General features: G+C 47.4%; 1 protein-coding gene across 1 annotated transcript in view; it reads left to right on the top strand.

Moving 5' to 3' along the window:
- The first annotated feature begins 10,002 nt into the window (after positions 1–10,002).
- LOC135921635 (fatty acid synthase-like) overlaps positions 10,003–12,897 on the top strand; it is a 144,874-nt gene continuing 141,979 nt past the window's right edge. Inside the window, exon 1 of the mRNA XM_065455913.1 lies at positions 10,003–10,135. Within this exon, the coding sequence (XP_065311985.1) occupies positions 10,003–10,135 (133 nt within the window). The remainder of the gene's footprint in view (positions 10,136–12,897) is intronic.

Below are 12,897 nucleotides of genomic sequence, written 5' to 3'. Positions count from 1 at the left end.
GCGGCTTCGACTCCCACCAAAGATCCTGGGTGGCACCATCAATTCTGGTGCCATTGAATTTTGGTGCCATGACCCCGCACGGTTAATTTTCCGATAACCCCGTTCAACAGATTTTTCGACCGTTGAGGCACTTAAGGCTTTCGCCTTAGTAAATAAAGTTGCTCAGATTCAACGAATACGTTAGTATCTGCGAAACGAAGCCGTTCGAGGAGCGGTAATGAAATACCGTAAGTTTGCCCATTTCATTCCTACGTTTCTGGCGTAAAGGAAACTGGCACGTGCGTGTTCTCTCTCGCACCACTGCTGCGCAGTGCGACAAATCTGATAAGGGCTTCTGTTTCTTCATTTCTTCTTAATTTTAACTCCGCTGGCCGCTTCTGGGCCAGTCACCGGTTATGGGTATGTGCCATGTAGTATGAAAATAACAAATATAACGAACACGCTTCAACAATCGCAAATGTCTTGTAGCGGCGTGACTATTGCCTCCGGAGTCGTTGAAGAAGACGGCTCGGTTGCATGCAGCGCGGAGGAGAGAAGACGCTAGCGCGCTTGGCTTTAGCGCCCGCGGTAGCTGGCACTCCAGAGATCCCGCGGCACCGTGGCTGCACGCGGTCTGAATAAACTGTGGCCACGGCGGCTACCCCTTCGCGCCGCCTCCAACAAATTGGTGACCCGGACGACACCGCCCAGCCATTCCAGCCTCAGCGCAGCGGCTCTACCAAGTGACGTGGCCTCGGATAACCGCGACGCAATGAACCCTCCCCCAACCTTGAGACTTTTCTTCCAGTGCGAGGGCACCCACCTCAGCGGGCACCGGAACCACGACAGCCAAGAGAACCGACAAGCTATTCCCCACGATAACCACGAAGAGTGCAATCAAGAGATCAAGCAGGAGGATCACAGTCAAGTCTAATGCGTCAATGCTACGGAAACGCACACGACAACAGGCAAAGAGTAATACACCATAAAACTCCAATATTCGCACACATTATTCTCGGCGCCCTTCCGCACCTACTGCAGAAGTAATGCCAGTTAATAGCGACCACACCCGCATCGGTGACGCAACTGATTTTGTCAAGCTTTTCGCAGTTCTTAATGCAATCCTAACTGCTCCGCCGCAAACAAACAATATACCAGAAGTGAAAGCCGTGTTGGTTCTGGAAGAACTATCGTGTCAAGAATCAGGGCCAAAGCTGCGGCAAGCAGTACATGATTAACTGCTACAAAAATGTATCCATACTTCAGTGCAACGCCAACAGTCTTCGAAGGAAATGTGCTGGCTTTACCGTAAACTGCTTGTACAATATAACTTTTCAGTATTTTGCATTCAAGAGGCGGGAATCAGGGATGATTTTCGCCTATCGAATTATCTGATGTACAAGACGTCTCGTCAAGGTACTGTTATTGGAGTGCTCCTGTGCGTCAGAAAGGATTTATCAATTTCTACCTAGTGATTCCGACTTTAAGAAATTCATCGCATGTGAAATATCCTTTGGGAAGCTGTGCATGACAGTGATTAACCTATATCTACAACCTTCAGACCATATTTCAGTGGAATCGCTGGTGGATATTTTCAACATAGCTCATTTGCTGTATGTATGCGAGGAGACTTCAATGCACACAACATTCTCTGGGGTAATGATTGTTGTGATGCACGTGGTAGTGCTATTGAGTGCGCCATAGTTAAATGCAACTTGACAGTTTTAAACGACCGATCGCCAACATTTATTCGTGGCTATAATTATTCAAGCTGCATAGATGTTATCCTATGTTAAGAATGTCTGGTGAATGGTGTGGGATGGACAACAGATGTGGAAACGCGTGGAAGTGATCAATTTTTCATCTTGTAAATCACCCTAGCATGCACAATGATATCAGGCAGTACAGCAGACTAACCAATTGGAAAGTTTTTCGGTACCGCCTAACGGATGAAATAAATAAACATAAAACGATTGAAAAATTTACTGAATTTTCGCAGGATAATGTGAATATATGCATAAAGAAGGTCTCATTTCCAAAAGATTATGCTGCAGTTGACGCAGAGTATGAACACCTAAGAGCCATCAGACGCCGATCCTAAAGAACGTACCGACGGCGCGGAAGTTTAGAAGCATACAAAAAGGATAAGAAAATTCACAATGTAATGCGCAGACGCATGGAAAATTGAGAGAAACGATGATGGAGCCATTTCTGCGGCACGCTGTCTCCTCACATGTCTGTTCCAAGAGTAAGATCTTGATGAGGGCTAGTTGGTTCATACTTAGAACTGAGGTGAAACAGCGCGAAAAAGACGAGGACACAAGGAAACAAATACCACAGACAAGCGCTGACTGCCAACTGGAAGTTTATTTACCACAGTCAGCGCTTGTCTGTGGTATTTGTTTCCTTGTGTCCTCGTCTTTTTCGCGCTGTTTCACCTCAGTTCTGTTCCAAGAATTTTGCTAGTAATTCCTTCTTTAAAGGGACCCTCACCAGAGCCCATAGTAAATTTCGGTTATACGCTGGAACTTGTTACATGCCCTCTGAGGAGCGTTCAGCCGCAAGAATATTTCAAATTGATTCATTAATAACCGAGATAGAAATACTTCAGTATCGCGAACCCATGATTTCAGGAGGCGAGCTTCACCGCAAATACAGACACTATCTCCACTTGCCCTCCTCTAGTCTCCGCAAGCGAAATTCCTTCCCTGCGTTCTCTCATACCGAACCTCGATAATTGCATGACGCATACGTCACAGGCCAGCCTTCATTTTTTTTTCTCCTCGATTTTTTTGCTCGCGGCGCACTTCCGCTGACGGTGTCACGCGCGAGCTGTTGCGTTTGTCTTGTTTCGCGCAGCACACAATTGTGCGGGCTGTGCACGAGGACACCTGACCAGCGGTATAAGTGAGCCCTACGCGAACACTGAGGCAGATGCGAGCGCATCACAGAGCATGATCGCGCGATGGAACACGGTAGAAAACGCTGTAGTTTTCAAGCAGACGGAACGCAAGCAGACAAGCAGACGAAACGGAAGTACATTTCTCTTGCTGCGGTGCGAAGTAAAACAAAAACACCCAGACGTTCAGTTTGTGTGTTTTATTATTTCTCTAAGCTTTAATTTGTCTAGCGATGCAACAGATTACACAAATACCAGACGTTGCTTCGAATAATTCGCGAAGTGATGTGTCACAAAGAGCGACGTCACTGCAAAGACACATGTACGTAGGCGCACTAGCACGTATACGTCATCCCTCCGGCTCGGAGCGCGGCGCCCGCGAGGGGAAGTGCAAACGGCGTTTGGTTTGACATTCCAGCTCTTTCCGCGGCGGGTAGCGATGTAATACTTTGCAGACACGATCGTTAGCGCGCGTTGTATGCGCGGCGTTTGTCGGCTCAAAATGGCCCGTCCTGGTGAGGGGCCCTTTAAGCGGACTTGTAAAACAGAGCTTCCCATTTCGTGCTCTCGCTGTAGCCCGGGACACGTGTGAGAGAATAGTTGCAGATGAATTTTGCCAGCCTATTTCCAGACTTGCTTTTTCATCACAATATGCAGAATCTGTTAATTAAATAGTGTTGTCTAAGCATAGTATTAACGCTTGCCATTGGGTAGAACATTCTCAATTTTATCCTGCTTTTCCATTAAGAGCTTGAATGTGGAGTTGCGTCATGTGGCCAAACGTTTGCTGCTGGGCCGAACGGCATTACGTGCACTATACTAAGAAATTTTCGGGCCGACAGGTACCAATGCTCTCTTAGACATCTATAATAATCTATGGATAGAAGAAACTGTACCTGACTCTTTGAAAGTCCCTCGAATCATCCAAATTTCAAAAGAGGGTAAGATGCCCTTGTGCCTTGAATCCTTCCGCCAAGTTACCTTGACAAGTTGTTTACGGAAAGTATAATGGGCAAAATGGGGGGGGGGGATTGACGCGAGACTTCTATGGTGGTGCAATGAAACGAATTTGCTGTCCAACTACTTAGCAGGTTTTAGAAAATAGATATGCACAATCGATGCAATATTGGATCTAGTAACCTGTGGTAAAGTAACCTGTGATAAAAAAAAAGAGTCGCACGGAGCGAGGTCTGGTGCCAGCGCCACTTACTCACCTTGCAGAGCTCCGTGCGACTTTTTTTTTTGTTTCCTCGGATGAAGGACGACATTGAACGACGCAGGTTGAAAGAGATTGATAGAACCGGAGGAATTACGAGTGTTGGTAATGGTATCATATAGTGATAGATGTTTTAAATACGAAAGTTAAGATCGATGTCAGACATGTCGCCCGGAGCGAGGTCCCGTGCCCGCGCCACTTGCTCACCTGACCGAACTCCGTCCGACTTTTTTTTTGTTTCCTCGGATGAAGGATGACATTAAAGGACTCCAGCTGAAAGAGACTGATAGAACCGGAGGAATTGCAAGTGTTGGTAATGGTATGATAAAGTGATAGATGTTTTAAATACGAAAGTTAAGATCGATGAGACAGGGCGCACGAAGCGAGGTCTGGTGCCCGCGACACACACTCACCTGACCGAGCTCCATGCGAATTTTTGTTTTCTTTTCTCGGATGAAGGATTACATTAAAGGACTCCGGTTTAACAACGTAGAAGAGGTGAGGGAGAAAATGAGAGAGGAGCCATTAGGCCATCAAAACAGACGAGCTTGAAAAGCGTTTGGAAGAACGGAATCGCAGATTGGACGAATGTATCAAGTGTAATGGAGAGCACCTTCAAGGTGATAAGTACGTTGTCTTAGCTCAATTGGTGAGAGCATCGCACGCGTAACGCGACGACGTGGGATCGTTCGCCACCTGCGGCAAGTTGTTTTTTCATCCACGTTCATCGCCATTACTTTATCATTTCTTTATTTTAATTAGTAAGTAAAAGTAATTTCCCCTACGTTGATCCCTGGTGTCGTCGCTTTTTGGCTTCTCATGATATGATTATTAAAAATCGGACCCCTCGATTAACCCCCTTTCTTCTCTTTGTAGAGTCCGTACTTTAGCGCAGATTCCGGCTGAATATGAATAACCAATTAGTCGATGCTTTCACGGTAATAGCCACGCTATTCATATAACATGAACCGTAGCGACCGTCCGCCTTCCAGGGGCGATGGAATTCAAGACTGATGGGAGCAACAGCTGGTCAGGGGTCGAGATAAGCAAAAGAAAAAGAAGAAGAGGGCAATGGGGTTTTGCGGTCGTTTCAGGCATAGACAAATGTACCATATAAAGTTGGAAGTCTTTATGAATGAATAATATAAACTAGATACATGAAATGCTAAAATGCAGTATTCCAACAAAACCTGATTAGGCTTTAGATGGTGACAGTTTTGACGGAGAGAGCCCTTGTTGTGAGAAAGTACCTCACTTCCTCTAATCTTTCCTTTCCACAATTTATTTGCTTCTTTCTCGCTTAATATTTAACACATCTTAAACACCATTGCGGTAAAGCGCTCCAATGGACGGCCCTTTGCAACTCATAGCGTACCGTCCTTCTGGCACCATTTCATTTTGTCCTCTGAAAACATAATTTAACCGAATTTCTTGCATCTTCAAGGTTTTGAAAAAGCGTACAGCTGCAGAACGAATAAGACATTTCAAGGTTCCTTCAATGAGTTTTATGAAACTTAATGCACGTGCACTCCACACGAGACACGTTGCAGGAATGTCAAGTAGGACAACATCAGCCATATTATTTTTTGGATACTTGCGAAGGCATCTATCCAGGCACTTGAAAAATACGCCCTATGTAAAATATCTTGAAAAACAATACAAGACTTGAACCCTCTACATGACGACACACTGATACTGAGAGCAAGCTTCCAGCATTGTACCTTTAAACTGCTTTCGCTAAAGGACATTAGACATATGTTACATTGTTAGATATATCAGATATACATTACATATACTATATATTTACGTATAATACATACAGTTTACGTATATCTTATACTAAAATTTTTTCAAGATGTATGCAATACGTTTGAATCATAATTTTCATCAGGCATTTTGGTTTTTGTGCACCACCTTGGGATCCACATTAGTGAACACAGAGCCTCAAGGGGGTATAGCCAGTATTCTGGACCCAGCCTGGTAAAAGCCCCTTTCAGCATAAAGGAGTTTCGCACTTCTAGCTCGAGCACAATTAGAAAAAAAAGTAGACTATAATCATTGTATATGGCTCCTCATCGAAAAAAGAATGCAGTCTGCGGATAGAACCCTTGAAGCTGTCGCACAATTTTACAATATCATATGTCACCGTATTTTACAAGTGATAAACTTCGCGTGCCGAGAAGATATCAGTAGGCGAAAAATGTAATGAGGTAAAGTGAAATGACGACGGTGCGGGCTTTCTTCTTCTCCACCTTGCCGCACAAACCGTCCCAGGTCTTCCATGCGGTCTTGCTCATCGGTATGCTGAATGTGTTTCAGAAGACCGACGGACCTGGCACGTGTTGTCTTCTAACGTCTTTTGCGACTACGTCCGGAAACTTGAAAGGAAGACATGCATATGGAGCTTGAAACGATGACCTTCGTGGCATGTTTGTGCTGCAAAAGAAAAGTGCAGAAATGATTAGGTCCTACCTAATGGAATGCCAAGATATTCACTCAGCGAGAACTGTAACGAGCATTCCGAAGTATTGCGATACAAACAAAATGAAAGGTTAGCTGGTGAGCAGTCGAGAGAAGTACGAGGCGATTAGAGTATCGGTGAAGAAAAGAGAAAGAACAGGAAAGAGATTGATGGAACCGGAGGGATTGCAAGTGTTACTAATGGTATGATATAATGATAGAGGTTTTAAATACGAAAGTTAAGATGGATGTGGGACAGGTAAAAGTCTATATAGCGCTAGATGTAGTAATACATGATTGTATCAAGCAGTCCTGACAGCTATATGTCGCTGCCCTGTTTCAAAAACCCTGCCAATAAATATCATCGCTATCATCATTAGGGTGGTTTAAGTTATTTTTATTAAAGGCGACCAGAAATGTTTCTTTATTCGTGGAACCGAAGCAACTAAATGCGTATGGGCTCTTCAGGCGCCGTGTCCACATTCGCGAACGCGGCTTGTCTTTGCCACTTCTGTAAATGGTGGCCAAGAAATATCGGCGGTCACTAAGCTTCAGGCTAATTGAGCCCCGTGAATACTCTACGTGCCTTCAATATGCCCTGTACTGCTGCAGAAAAACAAGCTGCTGAATGAGCTACCATGTTTCACAGGACGTTTGGTGTGATGCGTATGAGCAACAATATGAAAAAAAAGACATTGTCTTTGTGCGTAATGCATGCAGTCAATAATGAAATTGCGCATGTGTTTCAAGGATGTGAAAGAATATTTTGTAGAAAGGAAAAACGGAGCGTTGCTGACTGCCCAATAATTAGATAATTACTTACAATTTATGATGACTCATCAAAAAATGCACAAGGCATCATCGTATTTTCTTTTAATTGCAGTGCAGTATCGCGTGTCTTTGAACGAAGTTGCGTCAATTTGAGACATTTTTAAACATTCCTCCATAATTCGCACTCGTAGGGGTTAGACTGTATTGCAACACCTTATTCTAATCCATGCTTCCATGAAACGACCCGTGAAAGAAGAAAAAAAAGAATTATCGGGTAAACAGTGTGCTTGAATACAGATTGCAATGCACAGTGCAATCATCGCCACGTGTTCAGCACACGCAAACATCGCATGTCTGACTGAATGAAAAACTTTATTGGTCGAAGTATTTACTGGGAGGGTGCGGGGCGGTCCTTATAGAGACTAGGTGGGCACCTCATTACAGGAGCCCATTGTCTGCAGCCGCGGCTCGGGTACGGCCGACCAGGGCCTTCTGGCTCGCCAGGTCGGAGCAGCCGAGCAGAGCCGCCTCCCAGTCCTCCCGCGTAGGGTTGGGTATAGTGGGAAGGTGCGTGGTTGATTGGCATGCCCACACCATATGGAAATGCCCGAAGACTTTTCCTCAAAGTGTGGGCACTTCCCTGTGCACGCAGGGTCGAAATTTTTCAGCACTGCCGGGCCCATCAGTATAAAGGCGAAAGAGCAAGCGCTCCTCCGCCTTTGTTTATTTATTTAATAATATCTCAAATGCCCCTGGTGCGGGGCACTACATGCCCCTGGTGCGGGGCTCTACAATCTTTCCTAAGGCATTTCCAGGCCTTAGGAAAGATTGCATGGCCGAATTGGTAATGCTAGGTGATTTACTTAAAGGTAAAAGACGGATTACGGTCGGAGTCCACATCGAAGGGGGGGCGAGGGCGACGCCCGGAGAATAAGTGCGCTGGCAGCGACGTCGGCCGCTTCGTTGCCTTCGAGACTCGTGTGCGTGGGAGTCCATATTATCGTGCGGGATGCGGGGGCTCCGAGATAATTGCTGTCTTGTAGTATGCGGCACGCCAAATAAGGTGTAAAGACCCTTTCGATGTTCCTGTAGGCCCCTCGCGAGTCGGTAATGATGACCCGCGAGTCCGGATTTGAGGCGGCGAGTGCGATGATCACCTCTTCCGCATATATTATGTCTTGTGCTTTGAACGTAAGGCCGTTGACTACTGTGTTTTGGTGGACGACTACGGCCGTATACCAAACCCAGTGGTGTGGGCCGGAGGCGTCCACGTAGAATACTCCGTGTTTGTTCCCATAGTGGTGTGCCAAGGCTCCCGCCCGCGCGAGGCACCGGCCACTATGGTTGTCTGTGTCATGTTGGCACGAAGAGGACGCACGTGCAGGGCGTATCTCCAGATTTCGTGGATGCGCACGCGCTCTTCCGTCAGCGGTGTGTGGTGGATGTGTAGTCGGGCAAGAAGGCGGCGACCCGACGGTGGCTTTGAGAGCCTTGTGTAGTGGTTCGTCAAGTGTGCTTCCCCGCGGTGTTGTTGACCATCCCCAGGGAGGAGGCGCTGGTTGGACGTGTTGACCGGGAGGCCGCGAGGACGCTTTAAAATTTTACCGAGAATCACCTCGAGGGCGTTCTAGTCAAATCTGCGAAGGTGGGGGCAAGGAGTCGAGCACAAGACTCGACTGGTTACGAATGCGTGCGCCAGTCGCTAGGCGTCTTTGCAGCGTAACCCGAGGCGTTTATTGGAAACCCGGTGGACCAAGAGGCCCATCTGGTCTCCCACCTTGCGAAGTTTAGCCAGTGTTGTGTGGACTCGGCAGTGTTTATGAATAAAGAGACCCACTACTCTAATCTCATCGCGTTCTGTGATGGGTCCGTTTAGAACAGCGCGTGCATACAGCGCGTGCTGTATGCCTTCTACACTCTCCAGCTGAGCCGGGAGTTTAATCATTGCCAAATTGAATAGTAGGAGTGAGAGGACCGCGTCCTGCGGGTACCCCTCGTGCCTAATTGGTAGGGTCCGTGTTCTTCATCTTGTACCCAGATATGCGATTGCAGGTCGGACAGAACTTGCCTAACGTACTGAAACGTGTTGTGTCCACAGTTGGTTTGGGATAGGTGCGTCAGAGTTATGTCGTGTGTGACATTGTCAAAAGCCCCCCTTCAAAACGAGGGTGAGCACTGCCTTGTCATTGAAGGGATATTCGACGGGATTTAGAATTTAGTGATCTAGCTGAAGCAGGATATCCTGGGCGGATCGGTGTGTGGGGAACCCGAAAATAGGGTCTGTGAATACGCTTCGGTTTTCCAAAAACTCAGACAGCTTATCTCGCACCCTATATATATAATCTCCATCAGCTTTCCGGCACAGGACGTGAGGGAGATGGGGCGGAGGCTGTCCGTGTTTATGGCTTTGCCGGCTTTTGAAATAGAAGTGACCCAGAGTGGTCTTCCATTCGATTGGGAGGGGTGTCTCACACAGACAGATTGAGTTTATGTATGCGAGGTTCTTTTCGGGTTACCCGTAGTCGGCAGTTGCAATTATTTGAGGAAAACGCAGGCAAGCAAAAATACTATGGTGGTCTTCACGCTGTGTCAATGATGCTGTAGCAGTAAATACATTCAGAACCGAAGATATTGCTGAAGTCTGCTGTCTTATTTTCTTTCTCCTTCTCAGACAGCCATGTCGGACGAAGACATTGTGATCACGGGCTTCTCGGCCCGCTTCCCCCAAGCTGATCACCTGGCTGAATTCAAGGAGAAGCTCTACGCGGGGGTCGATATGGTCACAGTGGATGACTCACGCTGGCCTCCAGGTGTGTTTCATAGCGCTTAGTTGCGCTGAAGCTTTTACTAGCGAATCATTGCCTCATTCTAGGCACTTCGTGGTAGATGGGTAGACAGGGTAGGCTCCTTCCCCACATCGTTTTACTGATAATAATAAAAGAAACAGCGAGAGCGATGGGGGAATCGAACTTTTGCCGTCTTGAAGAGCAGCCGGGCGCTCTAGCCATTAGGCCACGATTGCACTTTTTTATTACATGGGAGCAAAATATTTCACAAAAACAAAGCGCTACACAAATTTGCCTCAAAATAGGCCCTCGAAAGTCAGGCAAGCAAGCGCAAGCGTCCAATTGAGACATCCAGACTGGCGGTGCTTCTTGTGCTGCGTAGACCCTGTGAACGTAAGCAGCAGATCCTCGAGAAAAAGAAAAACCGAGTGATTCGCGGTGGATCAGCAGGCCTGTCACCCATTTCACATTGGCAAAGGCTATACAGACCCAGTAACACGAACATGTCATACGGTGGGACGCAGTAACTTTCGCAGTAAATATTCTTAACGGGTTTTTTGGAGAATGCCCCAGAAAGACATGGCACCCCTGTAGTCTACAAAACAGTGATGAATCGTCTCAACACGCGGAAACAAGGGACAATTTGTCGACGATGGTGCACTACAGCCACTTTTCTGCAGCCGAGATTTGACAGGATGGCTGGCACGCATACTCCCCTCGTTCCAAAACTAGCCAGAGGTGCCGCATTGTCGCATTCGCTGTCCTGGCCGCTCTGATTGGCCCAAAGAGCTGCTACGTCAGAGAGGCCCAAAGAGGCATCTTTGATTGGCTCAAGATGCTCTCATTACCGAATATTACAGCATCGCGGAATTCGACAATGTCCAGGATACGACTCCAACTTGTAGAAACACTTGGCGCGTGCGTCTCGTGCCGCTGCTGCCACTTTCTCGTCTTCTTTCCTTACAAATAACGCGCCCTTTGTAGCGCTGTGTCATAAAAAAAAACTGTGTTCAGGATAGGACCACATTCTCCAGAACCTTTCCTGGTAGCAGCTAGCGCTACGCAGAAACAGTCCGGCATTTTACTACCTTCATGATTGACCCCGGTTGATCACGCTACAAGATTTTTTTTCGCCGGAGTACAAATGCGATCGTGGTCTTAGCACGGAACCACATGGCATTGGAATGGCACGCAACATTCTACAACACTGAGTTGTAGGTCGTGTCGCAAAGCGTAAGCAACTTGTTTTCGCTCGTCAAGCATTTCTGTCGAACCTAACGGTCTCCATTTCGAGAATTCGGGTCAACGGGGGCCGTAGCGATCACGGCGCTGCAGCCATGCGATCGTCGTCGGCGTTGTCGTCGTCGTGCCGCTGCTGTCGTCGTCACACACGCGCACGCTCGCGTCGTACACGCACAGTCGGGCATACTTACACAAACCTCTCGGTCCACCTGGTAACGCTTTGCGGAATTACGAACGATGCTGGATAGCCAGCTATCCGCAATATGCTTCGCGTAACGTTGATCTTGGGAGTGCGTGGGAGCTGGAAATTTTTGTTTCTTTTTATTTTACTGCTACCAGTTGGAAGGTTGAAATTGGGTTTCTAGTTTGTGATGTTACGAGAGTGTGAGAAAACATTTCACCGGTAGGGGCAGCTCACAAATAATATTCTGGCCATTTTGATCATGTTGTAGGGTTTGCTAGGTAGCCATTTCATTCGCTGCATGCTTCTTACAGGATGCAGCGATCATTTACTAGAGGAATAACGACTACGCGTAGTTATCTCTCGGGGCTCGTCGAAACTCTTCTTCATTTGCAGACGTAGAGCTTGGATGGCTTTCCTCGTTTCAGTAATACCTCTCTCGCAGGCCGTTACTCTTTCTTCGAGCGCTAGCGATATTGGTTCCGGCTCGTTCGCCATCTCGATGCTCACGTCCTCGGCTATCTCATCCACCACCAGGGTAATGGGCGCGCTTTCTCGTCCTTGGTGACGCATTTCGGCTTCGTTCTTGTGCTGGCTGTGCGCGAAAGTCGGCTACCCCTGCGCGGATTTCCTATATTAAAAGGTTGGTAGCGCCTGAACGGTATAAGGTTCGTGTTTTTGCCAGCGCCTCAAGGTATCTGCACAGTTTGCTTCCTCTTAATGTTTTGGCCTCTGTGACTGGGGAAGCAGCGTTCCGCGAAGCTCGCCTGTGGCTTCTTAATCCTCGCGTGACTCGCGGTCTTCGACCTATCATGGTTGTTAACTAAGACGATATGAATCTATGAAACACCATAGTCCCTAACCCTGTTTGTCACTCTTCTTTCCTTAACCGTGTACTCGCACAGAACGTGGCACCTAATGGTTCAGCAGGCGACTTGCGACGCCTTGCGACGCTCGCGGCATCCAATCTTGATTATGCGTTGTTGTCATGCAATGGCCGCCATGGCGTCGTCGTCGCAAAGTCGCCATCATGCATCCGTTGCCATGCCATCGTCATCATGCCGTCGTGGCCGTGCCATCGTCGTCATTCAAATTCATCAACAGGTTGTCGTAATACCGTCGTTGTCATGCGATCGCCGTCATGCACTCGCCAACATACCGTTGTTCTCGGGCCGTAGTTGTCACGCTACCGTCCTTATACCATCGCCATCGAGTCATAATCGTCATCTCATATTCATCGTGTCGTCGTCGTCCTACCGCTTATGTCGTTTCATTGACGTCTTTCATTCGTCGTGTCGGCGTCGTGATTATACAGTCGTCGTCGTGCCGGCATCTTATGCGCAAGCTTGGCATGCGAGTGTCA

Source organism: Dermacentor albipictus, chromosome 8 (assembly GCF_038994185.2).
Source record: "Dermacentor albipictus isolate Rhodes 1998 colony chromosome 8, USDA_Dalb.pri_finalv2, whole genome shotgun sequence".
NCBI lineage: Eukaryota > Metazoa > Arthropoda > Arachnida > Ixodida > Ixodidae > Dermacentor > Dermacentor albipictus.
This window is presented reverse-complemented; position numbering and strand designations above follow the sequence as displayed.